The 25,395-nt window shown below is 33.8% G+C and overlaps 1 protein-coding gene across 1 annotated transcript in view; it reads left to right on the top strand.

The window, feature by feature from the left end:
• Nucleotides 1-12,873: 12,873 nt before the first annotated feature.
• LOC122297829 overlaps nucleotides 12,874-25,395 on the top strand; it is a 44,058-nt gene continuing 31,536 nt past the window's right edge. The window contains exons 1-8 of the mRNA XM_043108032.1: nucleotides 12,874-13,083; nucleotides 21,462-21,537; nucleotides 22,764-22,844; nucleotides 22,934-23,014; nucleotides 23,471-23,547; nucleotides 23,653-23,707; nucleotides 23,820-23,868; nucleotides 24,085-24,222. Of these exons, the coding sequence (XP_042963966.1) occupies nucleotides 12,982-13,083; nucleotides 21,462-21,537; nucleotides 22,764-22,844; nucleotides 22,934-23,014; nucleotides 23,471-23,547; nucleotides 23,653-23,707; nucleotides 23,820-23,868; nucleotides 24,085-24,222 (659 nt within the window). The 5' untranslated portion in view covers nucleotides 12,874-12,981. The remainder of the gene's footprint in view (nucleotides 13,084-21,461; nucleotides 21,538-22,763; nucleotides 22,845-22,933; nucleotides 23,015-23,470; nucleotides 23,548-23,652; nucleotides 23,708-23,819; nucleotides 23,869-24,084; nucleotides 24,223-25,395) is intronic.

Below are 25,395 nucleotides of genomic sequence, written 5' to 3'. Positions count from 1 at the left end.
GTGATGGCGTCATTACACTCCTTCAAACCCTCATTCACGACAAGATTTAAAATGTGAGCACAACATCTCAAGTGCATGTACTTCCCACCCAACACATTCCCCGTCAAAAAATGCTTCAAGTAAGAAATTGCAGTATCATTTGAGCTAGCATTATCAACAGTCACAGTAAATATCTTATCAATGCCCCAATCAAGGAGGCACGATTCAATATATTTTCCAATCGTATCCCCTCGATGATTAGGGATCAAACAAAGATTAATGATTTTTTTTTTCAACTTCCAATCATTATCAATGAAATGGGCAGTTAGGCACATATAATTCAAATTTTGTATCGATGTCCATGTATCAGTAGTCAATGAAACTCTCATCTCCCCGTCTTTAAACAACTTTCTAAGCTTGGCCGTTTCAGATGTAAACAATTTCATACAGTCTCTTGCAACTGTAACACGGCATGGCACTTTAAATTTTGGTTCAAGTAACCAAACCAACTTCTTAAATCCTTGTCCTTCAACAATTCTAAATGGCAATTCATCAATAATTACCATTTCCGCAATGGCCAACCTCACTGCATCTTCACTATATTTGTGGGTTACAAGATTTCTTACCACGCTACTATCACTCTCTCCAACTTCCTCACCCGCCAATGTTTGTTGATATCTATCTAGAGGCCCGCGTTTATGAGGATTTCTTGGACATGCAGATAAGTGGTTTTGCATGGTTGAAGTCCCATTTCTCTTTGAGTGGCAAGCATAAATCTTGCCACAATAGTTACACTTAGCCTTCGGATCATCTACGGGACAACCCTCAACTTTAGTAAAATGATCCCAAACAACTGACGGGTCCTTCCCCTTCCGTTTCCTAGGAAGTGGACAAGTACTAGTAGGGGCACTTGAAGGTTTTGGTGTTTGGGTCTCTCCAAATCCAACGGTTTGAGAATCATTATCAAGATCAATTGGAGTTGATGAGGAATCCATCTAACTAGAGATAACTGAGAAGTGAGAGAAACATTATCAAGATCATTCACGGCACCGACAAAATAATATATACAGGTTCATGCAATTAGAGATAACTGAGAGAAACTAATTATTGTTTTGTTTTGTTTTTATAATATATCATTTACTGAGAGATAACAAAATAATATATACAGGTTCATTCACTTTTTGTTTTGTTTTTATCAATGTTAAAAAATTATGCTTCATTTCATTAATAAAAAATTATGCACACTTTTGTTAATTACTATGCTGCTTTACTCAATAAACAACAAGATCCTAGCATGTCCGATGCAAAATACAAAAAATTTGGAACACAAAAAATATATATTACTGTCTGATGCAAAATAAACACTAAAAATAAACATTAATCTCAAAAAATAAACACTAATTGATCTTCGAGATTGAACAAAAGTTGGAACACTAAGGATTTCTATTACTGTCCGATGCAAAATAAACACTAAAAATAAACATTAATCTAAAAAAATAAACACTAATTGATCTTCGAGATTGAACAATAAACACTAATGTCCGATGCAAAATATGCAAAATAAACACTAAAAATAAATAAACTTACATTACTTAGTACTTACCCCGATAGAGGAAGCCGGAAGGTGCGTCCGCGTCGCGCCGTCGAGCAGAGGCTGGGACACCGAGAGAGGGCCAGACGCAGGGAGCTGACTGCTGAGCAGTGACCGGAAGAGAGCCAAACGCCGGGAGAACCAGAAGCCGAGAAGGGGAGACGGAGGGGGGGGGTTTCTGTTTTCAGAAACTGGGAAGGGGAGACGGAAATAGAAAGTCGAAAGGTTGGGGGGGTATTTTACCCTAATTACAAACGGTGCCGTTTGGCTTAAGCCAAACGGCGTCGTTTTATATGTATAAAAATGAAAAAAAATATAACTTAAACGGTCGGCCGGTTTCTTGGTTTATTTAGACCTGAACCGCACGCCGAACCGACATCGGTCGGTTCATGGAAATTTCCCTCGACCGCCGACCGGTTCTTGGCCGGTTCCGGCGTCCTGAGGTCGGTTCCGGTCGGTCTGGGGCGGTTTATCGGTTTTATGTACACCCCTAGGTAGTGGTATGCCGTTTGGTTTTAAATATTTAATATCATACAAATTTACTTAATTCTATTTTTTTCCATAGCCCCAACCTTTTAATATTCCTAAATAAATACAATTTTTATTTTCTTCAATCATACATATTAATGTGTCATATTTTAAAATATTTTTTATTTAATTAATAAACTACTTAGAATTGATGCATTGATGGAGCAACGGTAAAAGGACACACCTACAACTATTTTACTTCTGCACACTGAACTAATTTTTTTTTTAAAACTCAAATATATTAAAGTAAAATTAAAAAAAATCAAAAAGTCAAAAAAAAAATTAAAATTTTATTAATAAGTTGTATAGAAGTTTTTATTAAACAACCTAAGTCTCACTTTATGAATTGTTTGGCACTTTACAACCATCCTCATAATACACCTCAAATTAAGATGTGTGTATGTCCGGTTTGGATACAAAAGTTTTCCTAATTTAGCTCACGTAATTATTATAATTTTTTTAAATTTTTATACAAAATATAATAAAAAATTCAACTTTTTCAAATCTCAAAATAATAATAATATTAAAAAATAATATTTTATTCAACTTTCAACATTCATCATAACTCATCTCATCCCGACTCATTATATAAATCTCTCCTCTTAGTCTAACAATTACTAGAAAGAGTAAAGCTACTAAGCTACCTCCTATTTCTACATTGCACACCTGTTGAGGTGTTTTTTATTTTTTCTACTATTGCTAACCTAAACTAAAAAGTGTGTTTTGCTTATCTTAAAACTAAACTCACCAACTTAGGTATGATACACATCGGTAATTTGGATATGCCATTGCATCTGATATTTCCATCTACTTAATATATTGTTTATTTGTGTACTATAGGAATATTATAATCCTAAATATCTACACAACTCATCATTTATGAAGCCTCCAAATACGTATCGAAATCTATATCCGTGCCATTGGGATAGCCAGGTATGCTTTTTGATTCTTTTAAAAAGTCTACTTGTAAGTGCATTTGATTTGAGTATTTCTAACAGTCTGCCTAATTGCAGCATGCACCAACTATGCCATCTTTTGAACCAAAAATGCCCTACACTCCATTGAGTAATCCGAAGGAGTTGAGACAATTTCAATAGCCTATCAAGTAGATGTCTTTCATTTTTTTAAATCTTTTTTCATACATTTATTTGAGTGTTTCTAACACCATGACTAATTGTTGAACCCACCAATCATGCCACTTTTTGAATTAACTATGCTTTACCCCCCGTCAAGTAATTCAAAATAGTAGAAACGATTTCAAGAACCTCTCTAGGTAGATGCTTTTATTTTTATTTTAAAAAAAATTGAAAGATGATTTTCTTTATTTAATTGCAACCTGATCAATTATTCATAAATTACTCTATGTAATTATTGACTGTTGATCTACTTGTGTTGTTTTTAGATATGTGTTGGTAATGATTAAGCGAAACCATCATCTCTCTTCCCTTTCTATATCGAATCATTCATTCTATCAAAGTAAATTTTCTTGTTGCTGGCAGTTAATTAATGTAATGGTAGATTAAAATTTAATAATGTTATTTACTATATTTTTATATCACTTTTTATCAAAAAAAATATATATATATGAGATGATGGTTTCGCTTGAGCTCAATATACTATTCACTCTATGAATAAAGTATACAACCTAACAAATAATTATTTTTTAAATTGACAAAAATTGGCGTCACGATCTTGAGTTTCAATTTCTAATTAAAACTCAGATTTTGATATTCTAAAAATTTTAAAAAAAAAATGCATCGGGTATACATTTTTTTTAAATAATTAAATGATGCCTTTAGTCATATGAGATCGAGATGGAATGGGATTAAAATGTTTAAGATGCCTCTCTTCTTTTAAATTAAATAAATACTATATATTTTATTTAAAATATAAAGATTCACATTAGAGATTCTTTTTTGTCAAGAATAGGTAACAAACATGTTTTCTTATCGGCCAATAGGAACATGCCACATAAGCATTTTCATGAAAGAGTGAAATGAAAATTAATGCACCGAATTTGATCTTATGACTTAGAAGAATCACCTATCACCATTCTCCCTCTCCCTCTCCCTCCCCCATCGACATTCTTTTCTGCGCCAAACACAAGATAAGATTCGATGCATAAAGGAACGCAGATGGGAAAGGAAGAGGGAGAGGGAGAGAGAAAGAGATGGGTGATTTGATTGTCAATATAAAACAAGATTCGATACATTAGCCTTTATTTCACTCTCTTATGAAATACCTACATGGCACCTATCCACCCTAAAGTGTCACTCTTTTGTCAAATAATCAATTGATTTTTCATACCTAGGACAACAAATTCACACACTCGGGATCTGGCTGAATGGGCAGTACCCACAAAAAAAAAAGTGCTTATGGTTGCATGAGGGGAGCAAAATATTCAATGAGATATTATAAAATGGAATGAGATATACTACCCGTGAAAAACATATCTCTATCAATTATTATATTTTTAGGTGAAAAAGTTGTTATTATAACGAGGGTTAAAGGTTTAATTAAATTGGTATCTAATATTTTTAAGACTTTTTGATCAATAGTTAGATCTTTAATAATTGGTATCAGATCAAGAACCATGTCACGGATTTAAGTTACGGAAGGGATGACTTATAGGCTAAATTAAAATACTTTTATGAGTATAGTATGAATTCATTGAAAATTGATAGATGAGTGAAACTTTCAAAAGAGAAATGACTACCATCGAAAAAATATGGACCGTGCCATCGAGAAAATCCATTGAGAGTAGGTACCGAATGTGTAAAATGTTTTTTATTTTTTGCCAAATATTCTTTAAATCTTCTTAAACATTTTTTTTAAAACAAAATTCACAAGCTTTTTAAAAAATACTTAATTAATCATTAAATAAAAAAATTACAATAGATATTTTTTATCAATGAATTTTCTTGATAGGACTAGCATTTTATTACTTATATTATATTATATATATATATATGTGTGTGTATGTGTATGTGTATGTGTTGATAGAATAAAAAACACTAAAACATGGATCAAAAATACTATAAGATTATAAAATTATAAATTTCAGCACTCATGTTTTTACCATTTGGTTGTTTGTGAAAGACGATGGAAATTAAAATTTTAAATGTAGTGAAAACTCGGATCTCGATGTACAAAAATTAAAAAAGTGGGGTATGAATTTTAAAAAATAAGAAGCACGTGGGGTTTTATTAGTACTATATATTAATGAATACTGCGAAGCATGTGGGGGGCGGCCAATTAAGCCGAAAGGCTGTAGGCGTGCAGTGTCAGAGCTTTATTCCAGTGCAAAGGTGGGGCCGTAATGCTCACAGATGGTCCCTTCACTTGTGATGTGAGTGATTGAGTTCGAGTGGAGCCAAGAAAGTTTCCGAATTTTTGCACTTTACATCATTGAAGTTTCCACCTTTGTTCTGTAGCATTTTAGCATGAACTTTCCTCCTAGTTTTTCACGGTTTCTATGAAGTTTCCACCTCTTTGAAATGTCTTCTTTCTTACTTTTTCTTTTTAACCATCAAATCGACTGAAATAGAATCTACAATATTGACAACTTGATGCCTAGAATGAAAATGAGGGAACAAAGGTTTGGTCCATACTCACATGACATAGAATAAGCGGGTTAGGAAGAATCGTGCATCACTATAAAAATGTATTGTCAAAATTAAAACGAGGGATCTCAAATCTTTAAAATCTTTAAAAATTTGATACGTTGTTTTTTAATATTGAGTTAAGTTGAGATAATTTAAATATTTTACGAATGATATAAAGTTGATAATATGAAATGAATTTTTTAAAATTCACCTAAAATGAGTTTAGATGTGTTGGATATTAATATGAGTTTATATATATTTACGAAAAGTTGAAAAAGGTCGTGGGTTCTACGTATAAATAGGTGTTAAGTTGAATAAGGTTTTAGATTTTACATGTAAAAAGATTTTGAATTGAGATGAGTTTAACGATTTAAGAATTAGATATTTAAATGTTAGATTCAGTTTAGAATTAGACCAGTCTAAATTCCAAGCATGGCTTTAATAACATGACATCTCTTGTTATAAAATGCATTAGCTTCTATGTGTTCTTTTTAAAAAAAGTAATGCTACATATAATTATGGAGTGTGAAATTATTGTACAGTCATTTTGAAAAACTATAGAGTCTACCATTAAAAAATTAATTTCTTTTCATATAAATCTCAATTTATTCACTTTTTTTTTTAAAAATAATTACACGATACTTATACACTTACGACTGCAACTATCATTCTCCTTCTAAATTGGCAACCTTAATTTACTTCAGGTAGTAATACCATAGTTAGCCATAATTATCTCTATCTCTATTCTTTTTATTTCATTTTGTTAGTTGGGAGTGACGTAAGCACGGAAAAATAACAAACGACTTGGATTTGTGGTCGTTTATTTTTATAAAAATACATGTAAACTAATTCAATTTATAACAAAATATGTCGTATTATTAAGAAAAGAGAATATCTCTATATAAGTATTATTTTTTACACATCCAGCACGTTGTTAATATGAAAACGTTTTATATCAATTATGCTAAAAATGATTGATGTTTTATGTTTTTAAAAGTTATTTTACTAAAAGTTAACACACAAGTTTATATATGGCAAAACTCTTATGAAAATGAAAATCAATTAAATTATTTGAGATATATGTAAGCATCTTAGGGAAGAAATTAAGACAACACATTAGGATTGTGTATTACTCAAAATGGATGCTTCGCATTACCTTGTCGATTGGTGAATGGCGATGCTAGGATTGAAAACTGACCATATTGATGTTGTTTTTGACAACAATGGCTACCGACTGATGGAGGTCATTTTCATGAAAAAATCGGACCTGTCCGGTCGATGGGTAAGAGAAATCTCAACCGTACCAAACATGATAGGGGTTCATTTATGATGCTACAAACATGATAGAAATGGGAAGGACCAAAACGTGGAAGGAAAGGAACTTGTAAAAATCAATCTCCAATTTCACCAATTACCAATGGGAATTACGTCTCAACCACACACTTCTTCGTATATGTAATAATTGCTCTCTAGTCATCGATCATGTCGTTTTCAGAGTCAGTCTAGCATTTTACATGCGTTTAGTACTGTGCACCTGCGCAATCACAAGCAACGTCCATGATGATTTTTACGCGGCTTGCTTACAAAATTCCACTGCATTTTAACTATTTACTCCATTCTATCATTATGCTTCTTCTTCTTTTTTTATCTTTTTTCTTTTAATTTTTTTTAATCCAAAACTATGAAAAACTCTATTTATAAATTGATATATATAACATACTTAATAAATTAAATATTACCGTTTAAATAATAAAGATTGATATTTTATCCATCATCTTGATAATAAAATAATTTTAAAAATATATAAGGCTTTTGGCTCATACTGAATCAGGATTTTCTACCTTTTGGTCATAATTTTATTATTTCGAATAAAAGAATTAGACATATAAAATAGATATTATGATAAATATAAAAAATATTTAGTTTGTAAACATATCTTATAAAAATAAATTCATAAAATTATATAACTTATTGTGATATATTGTATAGCAAAAAGAAGGTTTAGCGTATCGTATTTAGTCAGATCAATTTATAAACTTATTTCTTGTAAATGTCCATGTAATTAAAAGGTGTTAGATATATCATATTTTCTTATAAAAATTGTTGTTATTCGTATAAGTCTCTAAACAGCATAAAACATTTAATAATATTATAGAATTTACTTGTTTATTTTATTTCTCTTTCATTCTATAAATACTTTTGAATATATATTTCTTGAATTATAACTAATTTATTATTATATTTATAAACCTTGTATAAACATAATTTCACCATAATCCAAATTTAGATAACATAATACTCTTGTAAAAAAATCACCCTTAATCAAATGAAAGTATATAAAAATAAAAATATCTTGAACGGTAGAATAAGTTATAACCCTAAATTTTAGATCTAAGGACTATACAACAACCATCAACTCACAACAGCCATCAACTCACAATGGTTTCACAACAACCATCAACTCACAACAGCCATAAACTCACAATTCATTTACAACTTCACTAGTAAATAACAGTTCCGCTTCGAAGTGGTACTGTCTATTTTAGAGCTTAAAGAAGCACCCAAGAGCCAAGTGACATGTCAACATTGTACAAAATAAATCTATGAGAATGACTATATCATATTGTTGCCTAAAATACCCCAAACCCTATCTTCCTCTCCAGTACATGTTACCCAAACCAGATGTCATGAACTTGCTCCCTTTGTTATTCTCCACAAATTGCCACTACCAGCCAATTTCGACACCAGGAAGCTCGATGCAGCCTCCCAATCCAAAACGAACCAGTTCGACACAATCACCTATAGCCACCACGTAGTTCGACACTACCCACATCCACCAAACAGTCCGACATAGGGACCACCATCGTCCTCCATAGTTTGTTTTCATGTTTTGACACATGATGAATGAGTTGGTGAGGAGGGAGAGGCAGAAGCAAAGTCACATGGCCCTGCATTCCATGTTGCCTTTTGGAACCAATGTGTGTGTATTTTTCTGCAAGTGGGTGTGGTTTTATTAGTCAAAATGATCTTTTTAGTCACGAATATATTCTTTTGATATTTTGTGTGGAGAGTGATAAAAAATAGATTATTCAAATGGTGTCTGAGGAAATTCAAGGTAGTCAATGAGGGATATGGGGGTGAGAGAGAGATGGGGTGAGGGAGGGATGTCCGTTTTGGTGTGGTGCAGTTCCAAATGACATCTAATGGGTGGGCTATGTGACATAATTACATTGGAGGCTATTCTCAGCCCTTTAATAGACCTACCGCTTAGAAGATATTCTTATTAAATCATATTATCTTTAAATATAAACTTAACAAATTAAAACATAAGCAAAAATAAAAAGGGTGCTCGTACATTTATAGGGAGGATTCCATGGAAAGTTCACGGGACAATATAAAATTTTAAATTATTATTGTTTATTGTATTGTTTATAGAGTAATAGTAAATATAATCTTTAAGTGTGTAATTTTTACACTCTCTTTGAAAAAAGTGGAATCCACCATTAAAAAAAATTGAACTTTTCTATTTTTTTAAAAAGTGTGCAAAAATTGCACATCCTAATAATGTAAATTTTATTTTTAGTGCATATATTTCTAGTAAAATTTTAAAAATTATTAGTTTATGAGAAATACTTCAGCTTTTGGAAATGCCATCAGCACCTCTAGGGTGGGGTTGCCCCCTTCTTGCACCTCACCCCTGCATGGGCAGGGGTGGGGTTTGCCCTCCGGAATCCCCTCACACTAAGGCAGACCCCCAATCCATCCCCCACATCCATCACTACCAACGATGTAGACAATCGGGAGAAAAAATAAAACAACATAAAATATACAACAAGATACCAATTCACAAGAATTTCACAACAAAATATACAACAAATCCGAAAAAAAAAAAATATCCAAAACTAGTAAAAATCATTTCATGCCCCGACAAACCCATGGGGCATGGCCACAAATGACCTTAGCTCCATTCGCAAACCCATGACCACAAATGGCCGTGGGTTTCCATGGCGACATGACCACAAGTGTTTTAAAAAGGAAGAGATGAAAATGTGGAAGACAGGCTGAGGAGGAGGATGAGAAGAAGAGGACGTGGTCGTGGCTAGAGGGATAGAGGGTTTGAGAGAGAGAGAGAGAGAGCCAGGGTAAGGGCTATGGGTTGCAGTAGTGGACAATAGGGGCATTGTGCCCAGCTACCATGTCCTATTAACTATAAAATAATTGCATAAAAATAACTTTATAAATTAACATGAATTAATATTATATATCATATTGTAAGATTAATCTTATTTTACTAGATAATTGTCAATTAGTGACGTGGAGGAGTTTTTGAAAACAAATAAAATAATGAAAATAAAAAGAAAATATATTCATGTTAAGAGTCTAGTTAGATTTTTTCACAAGAAGTAACACGCTTATAACCGAATTACCACCTGCTTATTACTCTTAATAATCTAATATTTTTTTAATATTTAAATCCATCAAATCAAAATAAAAGTCAAATTAAAATTTCAAAAATTATATTATTTTAGTCCAAAGTTATAAACAATTTGCTAGTATTAGGTAGCCTATCATTTTTCCATTTTCTTTATGATTTGACGAAAAGGGTGGAGTGATAAATAGTGATCAAGATGTCTCGTCATTGACACGTCAGGGCATTATCTTAAACAGAAGAGCCGTGATGGCGAGGGCCGACAAGATCAATTGATTTTTTTTTTTAATTTAATTTTTTTATGTTTTTATATATTTATTTTAAAAATAATTTATAATATTATTAAAAAATATTTAATTAATAATTAAATAAAAATAAATAAAGAAGGATCAGGATAGATCTCTGAAGAATTAATTTACTATTTTCTAGTTTACTTTCTCCCCTTTTTTTCAATAGAGATTTTATTAGATTGTACCAACTCTTCAGTATGATTACTAAATCTTCATCAACTCATTTTATTTTATTATTACAATTTTTTAAATATTTATATATTTTTTTAAAATTTTATATAAAATATAATAAAAAAATTTAACTTTTTCAAATCCTAACATACTCATAATATTTAAAATTAATATTTTAACAATATTTTATTTAACTCAATTCTACTCAACCTAACATCTAAACATAGCTTTAATCTTATTTTGTTGATATTTCATTGAAAAATTAGATTATTTTCTTTCAATTGACATGAAAGATTTCATAGATTCTATAATAATTTTAATACTTTCACTATTAAAATATATAATTTTTATAAAAAAATAATTTGTATAATTTTAGAGTGTACAAACCTACTCATTCTCTTTAAAAAAAGTAATGAAATGTGAAGCTTATATTAAAAAAAATATTTTCTTAATGATGTGATTGGTTTTTTTTTTTTAAGAATGTGTTATAAGCATATCACATATATAGTTATGGTGTAGGAAAATGATATTATGCGGTCTGAATTTGCTCTCTCAATTTGACTGTTTTTATATTTTATTTTATTTTTTTATTTTATGATTAAGAAAGTAATTATTAATGTATTGATATTTTTTTAAAACGTTGAAAAAATATTTTAAAAAAAAGAAAAGAAAAGTATAATTTACATTGTGAGCATGTCCATCAGTCAAAATTGGCCAATATAGTAGCAGCACCCTATAGTATAAGTCATTATTCATGTATTAATTTGTATAGAATAAACCATATTATATATAAAGTTATATATATATATATGATTCCCTTAAGTAAGGTGAAGTGGTTTTTTTTTAGAAAAATTTAATTATAAGTACAACTACACATTGATATGTAGATCAATCTATTATGATTAGTTAAAAAGTAAATTTTATTAAAAATCGTGTTAATTTAAATTTTGAATATTAAAGAATCAATATTACTATACAGATTAATATACGATTTTATTTGTACATGATAAATTTTTATTTATTTATTTATTTAATTTTATATATTTAGTATATGAATAATTGAAATTAAGTTAATATTTTCGTTTGTTTTGATTGTTTTGTCTCGATTGTACTGTTATGTAGACAGGACAAAGAAATGAACTTTCGGGAAATTTACCTTGAGGAAGAGTGGCATCTGAGTCAGCCAAACTCTGCCAAAGCGAGCGGTTGAGTGCAGGAATGAATAAAGAAAAGAGATTTGATTGTTTATATATATTATATGAATATTTAATAGTTCAAGTTATTTTTATTTTTCATTTTTTGCAGATATGTATGATAATTATTATAATAATTTGGAATAAAAAGGGAAAAATATTCCCCCAACTATGCTTAGCCACTACACTCTATTGAACTTTGCTTATAAAAATAAATAAAAAAATTAATGGTCTTTTTTTTTTTCTTTAATCGTTGTTGTCCATCTTTTAATAACGTTTTACCCATATAATATTGTTTGAAAATGATGTGCACATGACTAACATTAACTACTTTTATATATATATATAACTGCATTCGCAAGTTAAGTTGAGTTGAATTAAACTGAATTTTTTATGAATAATCATGTCTTGAGTCAGTAGAATAAGTTATATGGAGCTCATTTAAGATGAGTTTAGATGTTAAGATTAGAAATAGTTATAGAAAGTTAAAAAATATTGTAAATCTCACGTGTAAAAAAGTTTTAAGTTGAAATAAATTTATTAATTTGAGAGTTAAGTGTTTGGATGTTAGATTCAATTTAAAATTAGGTTGAACAACCAAACAAGCCCTAAGAATAATGCTACATACATTCGTAAAGTATGCAAACCTATGCAGTTGCTTTAAAAAGAGTAAGATCTATTATTAAAAACTTAATTTTTTTCATGTATAGATTATGTATTTATTCACTTTTTTTAAAGTGATTACTTGACACTTATGTACTCATGATTGTAAATATCATTTTTCTTTATATAAATAAGAGATCAATATTATTCTAAAAAAATATTTTAACTACAAAAAAATTTTATAAAAATTAATATATAAATTGACATAAATTAATATAATACGTGAGATTATAAAATTATTATTATTATAAAATATATTTAAATTATTTTTTTATAAATATATTTATTTGTCACGTCGAATGGCTGTAGCCAGTTTAATATATGTATTTTTAATTTTATATACGGTGCTTCAAATCTCAAGTTTTGATTATTAATTTATTGTCAACTGCGTGTGAGAGTGTGTATATATATATATATATGTATATGCGAGTGCTGGTCTCATTCTAATGAGAATCATAAGACTAGTACCATCGAAAAGAAATTAGAAGACGGAAGCAAATTGCTGCCAAAAGCAGAAAGTGGTCTATTTGCAATGGCGTCCAAAGGAGTTGTTGGCTTCCTTGGCTTGGACGAACTAAGCCTCGACTTGGCTGCCTCGCTCCTCCGCTCTGGCTACGCTGTTCAAGCATTCGAGGTTTGTTTCTACTTCTCCTCCATCTTTTTGATTTTGAATCTTCATCGGAAAACTTATTCTCGTTTCTGTTTGATTGCCTGGAAAAACCAAAAAAAAAAAAAAAAAAAAAAAAAAAAAAAAGTTTAGAAGAAAATTGGAATACGTAATCTCATTCTATGGTTTTTTTTTGTCCTTCCCGCAATCCGTTCTGGATTATATATATATGTAAAATGGATATTGAACTGGGAAAAATCGGTGGAATTCTCCTAAATTTCCTCCTCTGCAGATTCTTCTATCTGGAAAACTCATCTTCTCTAATTTCCTTTAGTAATTTAGAAGAGGCGAAGACGCATGCACACGTTATCCGCTGCTAATGCCGGGAGTCAATGGCATTATTAATTTGTTATGCTCGTGACACATGCGAAAAGCGGTTGAAATTTGAAAACGATCCTTTTTGAGAAGCTGTATAATTGGCTTTTTTTCTTCTTTAAATCTCTTTGTTAAATATGAGATCCTTGATTCGTTGGCCATGGTTGATATAAGCTAGTATATATCCCGGTTAAGAATGCTAGAATAGTGAGATATTGTGATCTGCTCTCTTCCCCCCCCCCCCCCCCCCTTCTCCTCCTTTCTTTCTTTTTTGCTAGGGGAGAAAAAAGGAATTTGGTATGGTGGGTTAAGCTTGCTACTTGCTAGTACGGAAAAGAGAGTGCTGGGCCTAGTCGCTGGGATTTGAGAAACAAAACAAGGGAAGAAAAACTGGGTAGATAAAGGGACTGGACTGGGCTTACAGCTTAGATTTGTTTTAGGGAGGTACTACAGCCACTACGGTTAGTATAAAAATGAGTTTTTATTTTTTTAAATTTATATATTTTAAAAAAATTTACAACAAAAAAATTTACAATATTATTTAAAAATATTTTTTTAACCACGAAATAAAAAAAAAAAAATTAATTAATTAATTAATTATTTTTTTTTTTTTACAACAGTGGCTCCCAGCGGGGCAGTGTGCTTAGCATTTTCCTTTGTTTTATGGGACGAAAATGCTATTCGCCCGCCTCACATCTACCGCTGATTATCACTGCTTGAGCTGGCATAGCCACGTGGCGGTCATCTGTATTAAAAAAAAATAGAAATAAAAAATACCGGACGCAACCTCTCCTGGAAAAAAGAAGTCTGTGGTACTTTAGGGTATATTGTGGCAGTTTGTCAAAAAATTACAAAGAAAGGTTTTTTTTTTTCCTTCCAATTTATAAATATTTTATTAACAATGGCCCCTTAAAGCTTTCAATCCTTGCTCTGTCCTTGATAAGAGAAATATTACTTCAGTTTTGGTATGGATTCAACTGGCGAGTATAGTCAAAAGAAATTAAAAAATTTAGTTGAATCATAAATACTAAGATATTCAAATGAAATTAAAAATACGATATCGACATTAAATAAATTAATTGGAGTTAAAAAAGTCTAGATTTATTTAGTATTTGGAGGAATAATTATATTCTCTAAGAATGACCAGATTTGATGACAATTCAGTCGGTTGGTGATTTTTCGATCTGTTCAAATCGTAGAATGCTTTAGAGGTTGTCACATGGACCGGACATGGCATTTATCCACCGTCCAACTTACTGAACTGATTGATTGTTGGCTGTTGTATCTTTGCTGTACATGTAATGCAATAACGGTATTAACAATACATAACTCTCTCAAGTTAATAATGCAAGAGTTGCTTGTGATAGGTTTAGTAGCAAGTTAATTTGTGTGCAACGAGTGCAACTCTTGTGGCAGAAATGATTTGATCTTTGCATATATCTATCTTGTTTGAGGTTACATTCTTACTTTTGGAGCTATAAATTCTAGGTTTTATTTTATTTTCTCGTGTTTTTTTCCTTACTAATTAAGCTGTGGTATATTTTTAATATAAAAACTTCAAATTATGCAATATTCTGTATCTTTTAGAAGTCTTCTGTTGCAAAACTTGGTAGCAACTGGCAATGAAAGTATGAACTAATTCTTGCTTTTTTCAGGAACATGTTAGAATTTTAAAAATAATTTCAATTTTTTTTTCCTTAAAAAAGTTTTGAATTCATCTTTGGTTGTTCTAGTGTTTTGTAATGACGTTTTTTTCCTCCTATCTGTGGAGGTTGAGTTTGGCTTTGTGATAACTTGTCATAGAAAAGGAGAAGGTCAAAGTCTTTCCATGAGTATAGGATCACTAGCTAGATACTGGATTCGGTTTTTATAGCAAATGAGTGTTTGGACTACAGGATCAAATCGGGAGAGCCAGGTATTTTATGCAAATTAGACATGGAAAAGGCCTATGATCATGTCAACTGGGACTTCTTGTTATACATGTTGAGTAGATGTGGTTTTGGGACAAGATGGAGAAAGTGGATGAGACATTGTGTGTCAACGGCTCGTTTCTTAATGTTAGTAAATGGAGATTCAGTGGGCTTCTTTAATAGCTCGCAGGGACTCCGACAAGGTGATCCATTATCACCCCTTTTATTTGTCATCGTAATGGAGGCCCTAAGTCGAATGCTGTCAGCTGCGGTGGAGGGGGGATTCTTGGCTGGTTTTGTAATGGGAAACATTAACATTTCACATCTATTGTTCGTGGACGACACATTGCTGTTTTGTGAGGCAAATGCAGGACATGTACAAGCTTTGAAAGGCCATTTTATTGTGTTTTGAAGCGGTATCGGGGTTAAAAATTAATCTTGCAAAGACGGAGATGGTTGCTGTTGGTGAGGCGAGGAACATTAGAGGGTTGGCCAACATTTTGGGATGCGGAGTCTCTTCTTTGCCATTGAAGTATCTTGGCCTTCCCTTGGGGGCTACATTCAAAGCCAAGGTAATTTGGGAGGAGGTGTTGGAGAAATTAGAGAATAAATTGGCCGGGTGGAAAATGTTGTATTTAACTAAAGGGGGGCTGACCACTCTTATCAAGAGCACACTATCCAACCTTCCTACATACTACTTGTCTCTATTTCCTCTCCCCGCCAGCATAGCAACAAAAATGGAAAAATTTCAACGTGATTTTCTGTGGAGTGGCTTAGGTGAGGAGCTCAAATTTCATCTAGTAGGGTGGAATAAGGTGTGTACTCCGTTGAGAGATGGGGGCTTGGTGGTCTGGAATGTGAGGGCCTTTAATGAGGCATTATTAGGAAAATGGTTATGACGGTATAACAAGGAAAGGGGAGCCTTATGGAAAGAAGTGATTGATATGAAGTATGGAAGTGAACGGGGGGTTTGGTGCTCTAAGGAAAGTAGGGGGACTTATGGGGTGGGGTTATGGAAATACATAAGGAAAGGTTGGTGTACCTTTACTAGTAACACTCGTCTTTGTGTGGGAAATGGCAGGAGGGTCAGTTTTTGGAATGAAGTGTGGGTGGGAGACACGGTTCTAAAGGAGGTCTATCCTAATATTTTCATAATTGCTTGGGACAAAGAAGCAATGGTGGCTGATTTGAGGGTAATAAGCAATGGTGCATAGGAGTGGAATATAAGTCTTACCTGGGATGCACATGATTGGGAAGTTATCGGGATGGTGGAGTTTCTCAGCTTGCTGTACAACATGGTTATTGATGCTACAAGTGAGGACAAGATAGTATGGAAACTTTCAAGGAAAGGGAAGTTTTCTGTGTGCTCCTTTTATGATACAATTACTATGCAGCAAAGACACAACAATTTTCCTTGGAAGAAGATTTGGAGGAGCAAAGCACCTAAAAATGTTGCATTCTTTGTATGGACAGCAGCATTAGGGAAGATTCTTACTATGGACAATCTAAGAAGAAGAGGCATAATCATAACCGAATGGTGCTGCATGTGCAGAAAGAATGGTGAAACGGTAGACCACTTACTTTTACATTGTGAATTTGCTTCTGAAAATCTGGAATTTTTTCTTCAGCAGAATGGATATAGCATGGGTCATGCCGAGAAGAGTGATAGAATTAATTGCAAGCTGGAGAGGAATTACGGGGACACCACAGATTGCGGCTGTATGGAAGATGGCTCCTCTTTGTATTCTTTGGTGTATTTGGAGTGAAAGAAATGATAGACTTGAGGATCAGGAACGTTCCATAGAAGAGTTTAGGAGGTATTTTTGGAAGACTTTGTTTGTGCGGGCCATCGCTCTAGAGCTGAATGGTCTCAGTTTCCAAGATTTCCTTGTATCAGTTACTAGATCCTAAATAGGTGTATTCACATGTATACCTCCAGTGTACTTGGAATATGCTTATTAATAAAATTTCTTATTACTTATAAAAAAAAGAAAAAAAAAAGAAAAATATTAACAAATGTTTGAAAATGCTTGAAAGGAAGCTGTTGTGAAATATATTAAGAAATTGGTTTCGGTAACTTAAACTCAACCTAGCCCTACTAAATGAGAGTGAGCTGCACAGATAGTTTGGAACAACTTGGGGTGGCCATTGGCCACTTGCATCTTCTTATTTATTCAGTCCAATTGGAGATCATAAGCTAGTTACCTCCTCATTTAACACGTCTACCTTTGTCTAGTGATCCTAATCTAATATATATTGAGTTTTAAATATTTTAGTGAAATTTAACCAAATGGAAATAATGTATCATTGAAGCATGTGATATTATGATCAAAACTCTTAGGCCATGTTTGGACACTTAGATATACTCAGATATTCTTAAAACATCTCATAATTTTCTTTCCAAATATCACTCAAACATAAAACACTTTTGAATTTTAAATTTTCAGCTTTTTCATCTAATCATTACCTAATCATTATCCAAACACAAAATCCAATACAAAATTTTCAAATTTTGAAAAAAAACACAAAAAACAATACAACTTTTTCAAATTTTAAAACAAAAATAATATTAAAAAGTTATATCCAAACATTTTTTTTTTAATTTTATAATATTTTTATTCAACTTTTTCTCTCTCATTTTTCAAAACCCAATAAAAATCTTATCACCAACCATTTCAGTACTATTCATAGAATTATGAGATATTCCAAGTGTCCAAACAATCCCTTAGTTAGTTATTAGCTATGAACAGTACTTGGTCTTTGCCTATTCTTGGGAATAAAGTTTCTTATTAATTAAAAAAAAAGGTTATTAGCTATGAACTCCTAACTTTTAGTACTTATATAAAAGAACTCCTAACTTTTATTAGGCAACATGATTGGGGACTCAAACTGGTTTGAATGTAACCTTTGTGATGTGCGGATCGGTCCCATTTAGGCAAAAGGCCACTAGCTATGAACTTCATAATTGATATTGAGAAAGCTGAACTTCTGAATAGAAATCTTCCAAAACAAAAGGAGGATACGTTTTTTTGAAGAGTACGAATTTTTTTTATTAATGATAGAAAGGGATATTGTCCTGGTACCCAGGAGCATACATAGATTCACTCATCAAACAACAGGCAAAAGAGCTAAAAAGTCCTGGAAATTAGAAATAGAATGTGGAACACCGTAACGAGCCTTTGTCCAATGATACAAGGTATTAAGTTGCTTCTATCCCCTTCCTTTAACCAAAGGGCCAGTGATTTTTGCCTCCACGAGATTTCCTCCATGAGGGTATTTTTTCCAGCTCAGTAAGTACAACAAGTCATCTGGTCCTATCCTCAAGAGATGATGTCATATCTACTTCTCTCTCATCTAGCTGCTGTAACTCCGTAAAGAGTTTGTCCCGCTGGTCTTTGATGTGCCCAAAGACTTCCAAATCCCATTTTCTAATATCGTTCTTCAATGCTTTAAGCTTTCCTTCTAAGACAAAACTGGAAGAGCCTGTGAAAAGATAAGAGGCCCACCACGAATAGATTTTATCAACAAATCCGTCAATTTTTAACCACATGTTCTCGAACTTGAAGTATCTTCGTCCCTCCTGAAGCCCTCCACAATCTAGTAATATGGGGAAATGATCCGAGCAAAGCCGAGGAAGCCACTTCTGACACAAATTGGGAAAGTGAGTCTCCTAGGAAGAATAGACAACAAACCTATCCAGTCTCGACCGGGCCCTTTCGTTTGACCAAGTGAAGCCTCCCCCTGCCAAAGGGAGATCCACCAAGTTTAAGTCAAAGAGAAGGGCTGAGAAGTCAGCCATAGCTGAGCACATATTAGAAACCCCCGACTGCTCGCTCGGAAGCCGAGTGATGTTGAAATTGCCCCCGATACACCACGGAATATCCCACCAACTACATAGGCCAGCTAACTCATCCCAGAGAAGTTTTCTGCTACTATCATCATTTGGCCCATAAACTCCTGTAAAACCCCAAACAAAGTCATTGTCCACATTCGAGAAAGAGCATGCTAACGAAAATTCCCCGACATAGTCCTCCATGAAATTGACTACTCGTTTATCCCACATTAATATGATACCCCCCTGAAGCACCCTTAGAAACAAGAGTGGTCCATCCTGCATAAGGGTAATTCAACAGGCTTCTTATTATGTGCTTGTCGATAAATTTTAATTTTGTCTCCTGTAAGTAGATGATATCTGCTTTCCAATCCTGTAATAAGTTCTTCACTTTAAGGTGCTTGTTTGGGTCATTCAAGCCACGAACATTCCAAGAAAGAATCTTGGGCTTCATGGATCGCCAAAATTCACCCTATCCTTATGCTGTCCCTTGCACGCACTACCCTTCCGTGCATCATAGTTAATGGAGTAGGCAAGTCTCTTGAGTTCCCTATCCTTCTTCATTGTTGATCTAGCAAGTAAAGGTTGGCCTGATTTTATTGCGATGAGAAGAGCTTGTAAATGATCCTTATAGCCCTCGCAAGACATCCCTAAACATTGGCTCATATCCTTAACCTTCTGAAAAATCCAATCTACTTGTGGATCAGCCGAAGGTTCTGTTGGTGGCAATGAGCATAAAGGACTTGGCGTATCCCTGGGTACATACAGATCGGTTGCTAGTGTGTCTGCCCCAAATTCCTTGCATACCAACTGGAGATCAGAATCGTACAGTGCAATGAGCATAAAGGACTTGGCGTATCCCCGGGTACATACAGATCGGTTGCTAGTGCGTCTGCCCCAAATTCCTTGCATACCAACTGGAGATCAGAACTGTACAGTGGCCCTTCATCCAATGTACTTCCATCCACCGAGGAGTTGTTAGCCACTTCCAACTCAGTTTCCAGGATCCTTGAGAGTGACTTAGAGAAACCCAAAGAGTGTTGAGGAGTATCGGAGGCATCACCCACGTTTAGCCCTAGCGGAAGAGAACATTTCATCCCATTAGATCTGCTAACGGCGAGGGTGGAAGCCAAAGTAGGAGCCGAGTGGTCACCAGAGACCGTCGGCCCTTTCTGTGACTGTGGGGAAGAAGCGGTGGCCTGAGAACCACTGATGGAGACCGAACGCGTGGCCTCTACGGGGGAAAAAGGCTTAGATGGCATCTTCCCTCTATGGGGGAAAAAGGCTTAGAAGGCGCCTTTGGGGAAGACGCCGGCAAAACGGAGGTGACCACCGTGTTCGTCGGCTGTTTCTGCACTGGAAAGGTGGTTGGGGGAGTCGCCGGCGAAGTCTGTACTGGCGGGTCGCAGTTAACCGAGTTATTGGCTAACTGGTTGATAAGCTGTGCGCCAATGGATGGGCACGTTGAATGAGCCCGTGGGTTCGGGCTTAAGATTTGGATGGGCTGGCCCACGGGAGGGCTCAAAGCCCCATCCATGGGAAAAACATTATGATGCATCAGCATTTCAGACTTAAAGTTCTTCTCTTTGGGGTTTCTGCATGCCCTCTTGCTTCATGTCCCTCTAAAATGAACAACCAAGAATGTGGTAGGTCCTATCCAAAGAGATTCTAATTCTATCGATGTATAAACTATTTTTTTGATAAGTAAGAATATAATCAATGTAGTATAAACTTTTAAGAATCTTATACTAAGGCAAGTGAAAGTATTATTTTATTTTATTTTTTCTGGTTTGAGAAGTAAAATCTGATATCCTTGATTGAATTGTCATAGCATGCTTAAGTGATTGATTTATACACTAAAGCTGTGTTTAGATCTTGCAAACAACGAATATAAGAGAAAAGTGTACAAATGCTTGGTTACGAGTGTGGGTTTAATTCTGGAAGGTAGCCACTTCATTCTAAGATGTTGAGGTTAGGACTTCATTCAGATGTGCCCCCTCCTAGGACCTTGCGTTCATGGGACCAACACAGGGTAATGCCCTTTTGATAAATGACCTGTTAAATGTGCAGTTTTTCTTTTGGTGAAAACTTGAAATTTCTGAGTCATGTAAACACCCGGGGGGGTGCCGGGGGGGGGGGGGGGGGGGGGGGATAAAAAAATGTATTATTGTATGTTTTTATTATGCAGTATGCATATTTGTGCTTGATAATCAGTTTGATATGCCACCCTGTGAAAAGATAATTTCATTTGGGGTAATTAACTTGCAATGCATTTGCTCTATTTGCAGACATATGAGCCTTTGATAAGTGACTTTTTGAAGCTTGGGGGAAGTAGGTGTGCTAGTGCAGTGGAGGCAGGGAGAGGTAACACAATCTTAGTTATTTGTTATACAATTCTATATAGTTTTGTGATTTAAGCTAGGCCTGTACTTTTTTCTTTGGGAAGTTGTAATAACCAACTGAACTGCGCAAACATTATCTGTAGTTAATTGTTGTTTATCAATTTTCAAAACGTGGACATGGGTGTTTCAAGTGCACCTTTTACCTGCTTAGGAAATTAAAGGTTTGACCTTAATCATCATGCGCCCAGCCCCCCCCCCCCCCCCCCCCCCCCCCCCCCCCCAAAAAAAAAAAAAAACCAAAAAAAAAAAACTTGGCTTCCATTTGTATGGATTGAATGGTCTATTGATGTTAGGCTGTGCATTATTTTGAACGTAATTTGGTTTGTTTATACAAGGTTTTGCCAATAGATGTAGGGCAAAGGCCAAACTGCCCATTTTTCCATTTCCCACCCTAAATATTGGTGATGGATATGATGAGGGATTGCAAAAATTCATTTCTTGGTTTTATGAGTAAAAGAAACCAGAGTGTGGAAATCCTTAGTTAGTGGACGCCATCCACTAGTTTTTCTAAGTCACGTCTAAATTTCATGAAGTTCTACATATGAATTTCACATATCATGCGGAATTGACTAGTTTAGAATCTTAGATTTAAGTCCTGTATGCTTATACTATTGAAAGTTTCATGAAATTATAATCAATTCTGATTCTACAGATAAAAAATACAAGACTAAAATCTAAACTAGTCAATTCTGCATGATAAGTGAAATTCATATATAGAACTTTAAGATTTCTTTTATCATTTCCACATGATAAGTGGAGTGCAACTCTCACAACTTCAAAGATTGTGATTGAGCACTGTCAGAATTAATGACTTTATGCCTAAACTGTTGTATGAGGGGACTCTATCCACAACAATTGTTGCTTTGTATTTTTCATAGATTTTCTAAGCTGAAGCTCCAACTCCCCACTTAAATTAACCATCTCCCACATATACCATAACTGTACTTGGGTTGCACCTTCAGTGCCTTTAATAAAATGTGGTATCTGTACCTCTAAGAAAAAAACAGATAAACCCAAGGTTAATTTAAAACATGTACTGGACCACATGTACTCAGCATCATCATCATAATTGTGCTTGTCCTGATGGTTTTTTCTATTCTTGGCCTATGTAAATTATGAACATTGTATGTTTTGTGCCATTGGATTGCCTATATGATTCTTTTTTCTCTGCTCAATTTTTGCATGCAGGTGTTGCTGCTTTGATTGTGTTGATATCTCATGCAGATAATTTGAATGATGTAATATTTGGTAACGAGGGTGCTCTAAAAGGTCTTGATGAAGCTTCCCGTAACATCTAATATAATTACCAGTCCCTTGCTTGATATATACAGCACATGTAACTATATATGCATATGCAGGGTTGCACAGGGATGTTGTCGTTATACTCTGCTCTACATTATTACCATCAGATATTCGGAACCTGGAAAAGCATCTTACAGGCAATTTGTCTTTTAAAATTGTTACCTTTGTATAACTTTGGTTTTCTAGGAAACGTGTCGCCATTGAGCAGTCCTTTTAAAATCTTAACTTTTGTTTCTTTAATGTTGTTTCTAAAAGTATGCTGCTTGTGTACCTGGATTACATCCTTTTTTATTATCAATAAAGCTCAACTTACTTACAGAAAAAGAAAAGTTTATTTCAGCAACCAAATAGAGCATCATGGACCAGTGGTCTATGTTTAGTAGTAAGATATCCACTGCTACATGATGTTACATGAATAAAAAAGTTAGGGGTCCATCACACATGCCCCACCATTTCACCAAGTTGGCTAATGAACTGATGGTTTCAGCAACACACCACCTCATACTTATGATCTTGATTGTTGCCTTCTTTCTGGAACATACGCATTAGCAGTGAATTCTTTGCCAACATCTACCCATATATCTTTCTTGCAGATGATTGTGCGACAGCCTATCTTGTGGATGCGTATGTCTCCAGAGGAAAGTCTGAGTTGTTAGATGGAAAAGTCATGGTAAAATTATATCTTCTTTTTTCCTTGATTGTTTCATTGTGGATGTAGAGGTCCATTCATTCTAGTGTATTACAGGAAGAGTGCTGATATTTTTGAACTGTTTAGATTACTTCATCAGGAAGGTCAGACGCTATTGCAAGGGCTCAGCCTTTTCTCTCTGGTAAAATATGTTCTTGGTACTCTAACATGGTTGTATTAGGACATCATTTAATGAACCATTATTTTTCATTTAAGATATCAATATATCAACTGTTATTGTGATTTGTGTGCAGCAATGTGTGACAAGCTTTACATTTTTGAGAGTGAAGTTGGTGCTGGAAGGTGTGCTTTCTTCTTGGCTTGAAACCTTATTTACATATCGAAGACTGCTGTAAATTTTATTGGCTTGATTTCATGCTTTTCTTTTCCTGGTCATTGGGTAACTGATGTAATTGTTTTCGTGTATAAATGAAATTCATACTAATGTACTATTTAGTTGATGAATAGCATTCCCTAAATGTTACCTTGTCATATTAGGGTTTGCTTTTTCCATTGCAGTAAAATTAACATGGTCAATGATCTGCTTGAGGGTATTCATCTTGTTGCTTCTCTGGAGGCTATCTCTCTTGGTGTCAAAGCTGATATCCATCCCTGGATTGTCTATGATATCATTTCTAATGCAGCAGGGAATTCATGGTGAGTGCTTCTATTCTCAATTTAATATTTTCTTTGATAAATGTTTTTATGTTCTGAAATTTAAGATTCCAGATTAGAGGCAAGCCTAAGAATGAGATGCTGTAAATTCTTGGGTTTTTAATTCTGCAGCTATATCATGGAGGAGCTGGAAACATGTCTATGACAGTTGAGAATTGTTAACAATACAATGTTTCATTGTCTGTGTGGTCTAAGATTTGCAGAGCAAAGTTTTTAAATGAAAGCATAATTAAAAATGAAATGGTGAAGTAATTTGGTCGAGTGCTTAAGCTATGCAGTAAAATCAATCTTTTGCTAATGATCAAAAGATATGTTGAGACTAACCCTCGAATTCAGTTACAAAACTAATAACAAAATGAAGAGAAAACATAAACATACAAAGATCTCATTTTTGTACTGTTCTTCCACATCATAAGAATACATAGGAAACGTAACTTGCAAAATAGGATATATACGTTAAGTGTTATGACAATGCTTCTGATGCCTCTCTTTAATTCCTAATAGCATGTCTTTTTTTAGACCAGTAAGATGAATTTTAATGATGAAAAAGGCATTATCAAAGTACATAGGGAGTAGACATCAAATAAACTTAAGTAGAGATAGAAGATAGGTCCAGAAAATTATGGAAGCTAAAACTAGATAAACATAAGTGAGTGGCCATCCAAAAATATTGTATTAAAAAAAGAAAATTTTGGTTTTCTCTGTTGTCCTTTTACCACCTTTGAAGCTCTGTTCATTTCTTAAACAGATTGTAATCATTCTCCACAAAAGCCTACTGTGAATCTGTTATTGTTCTCAAATCTTCCTTTCTAGCAGCCTAATAAATATGCTACCCATCATCACTCAATCTAACCCGAAGAGACGAAAAACTGCTTCCCACAAAGTGCTACCGTCACAATGGATTAAGAGATGATCGACGGTTTCCCCTTTCCTTCCTACACATGCAATACTACTCCATAACCGGGACATTGTCCTCTGTGGATTTCCAAATATAAGGTTTTCCCCTAGTATAGCCGTCCAATCAAACAAAGTTGCTCTTGGAGGGACCTTACTCTTTCAGATGGATGAAAGCTAGTACATTGTGAGGGATTAATGCATTGTAGAACAACTTGACTTCAAACACTCCTCTCTTAGGGCTCGTTTGAAAATTTAAAG

The sequence above is a fragment of the Carya illinoinensis genome, chromosome 15 (assembly GCF_018687715.1).
Source record: "Carya illinoinensis cultivar Pawnee chromosome 15, C.illinoinensisPawnee_v1, whole genome shotgun sequence".
Taxonomy (NCBI): domain Eukaryota; kingdom Viridiplantae; phylum Streptophyta; class Magnoliopsida; order Fagales; family Juglandaceae; genus Carya; species Carya illinoinensis.
This window is presented reverse-complemented; position numbering and strand designations above follow the sequence as displayed.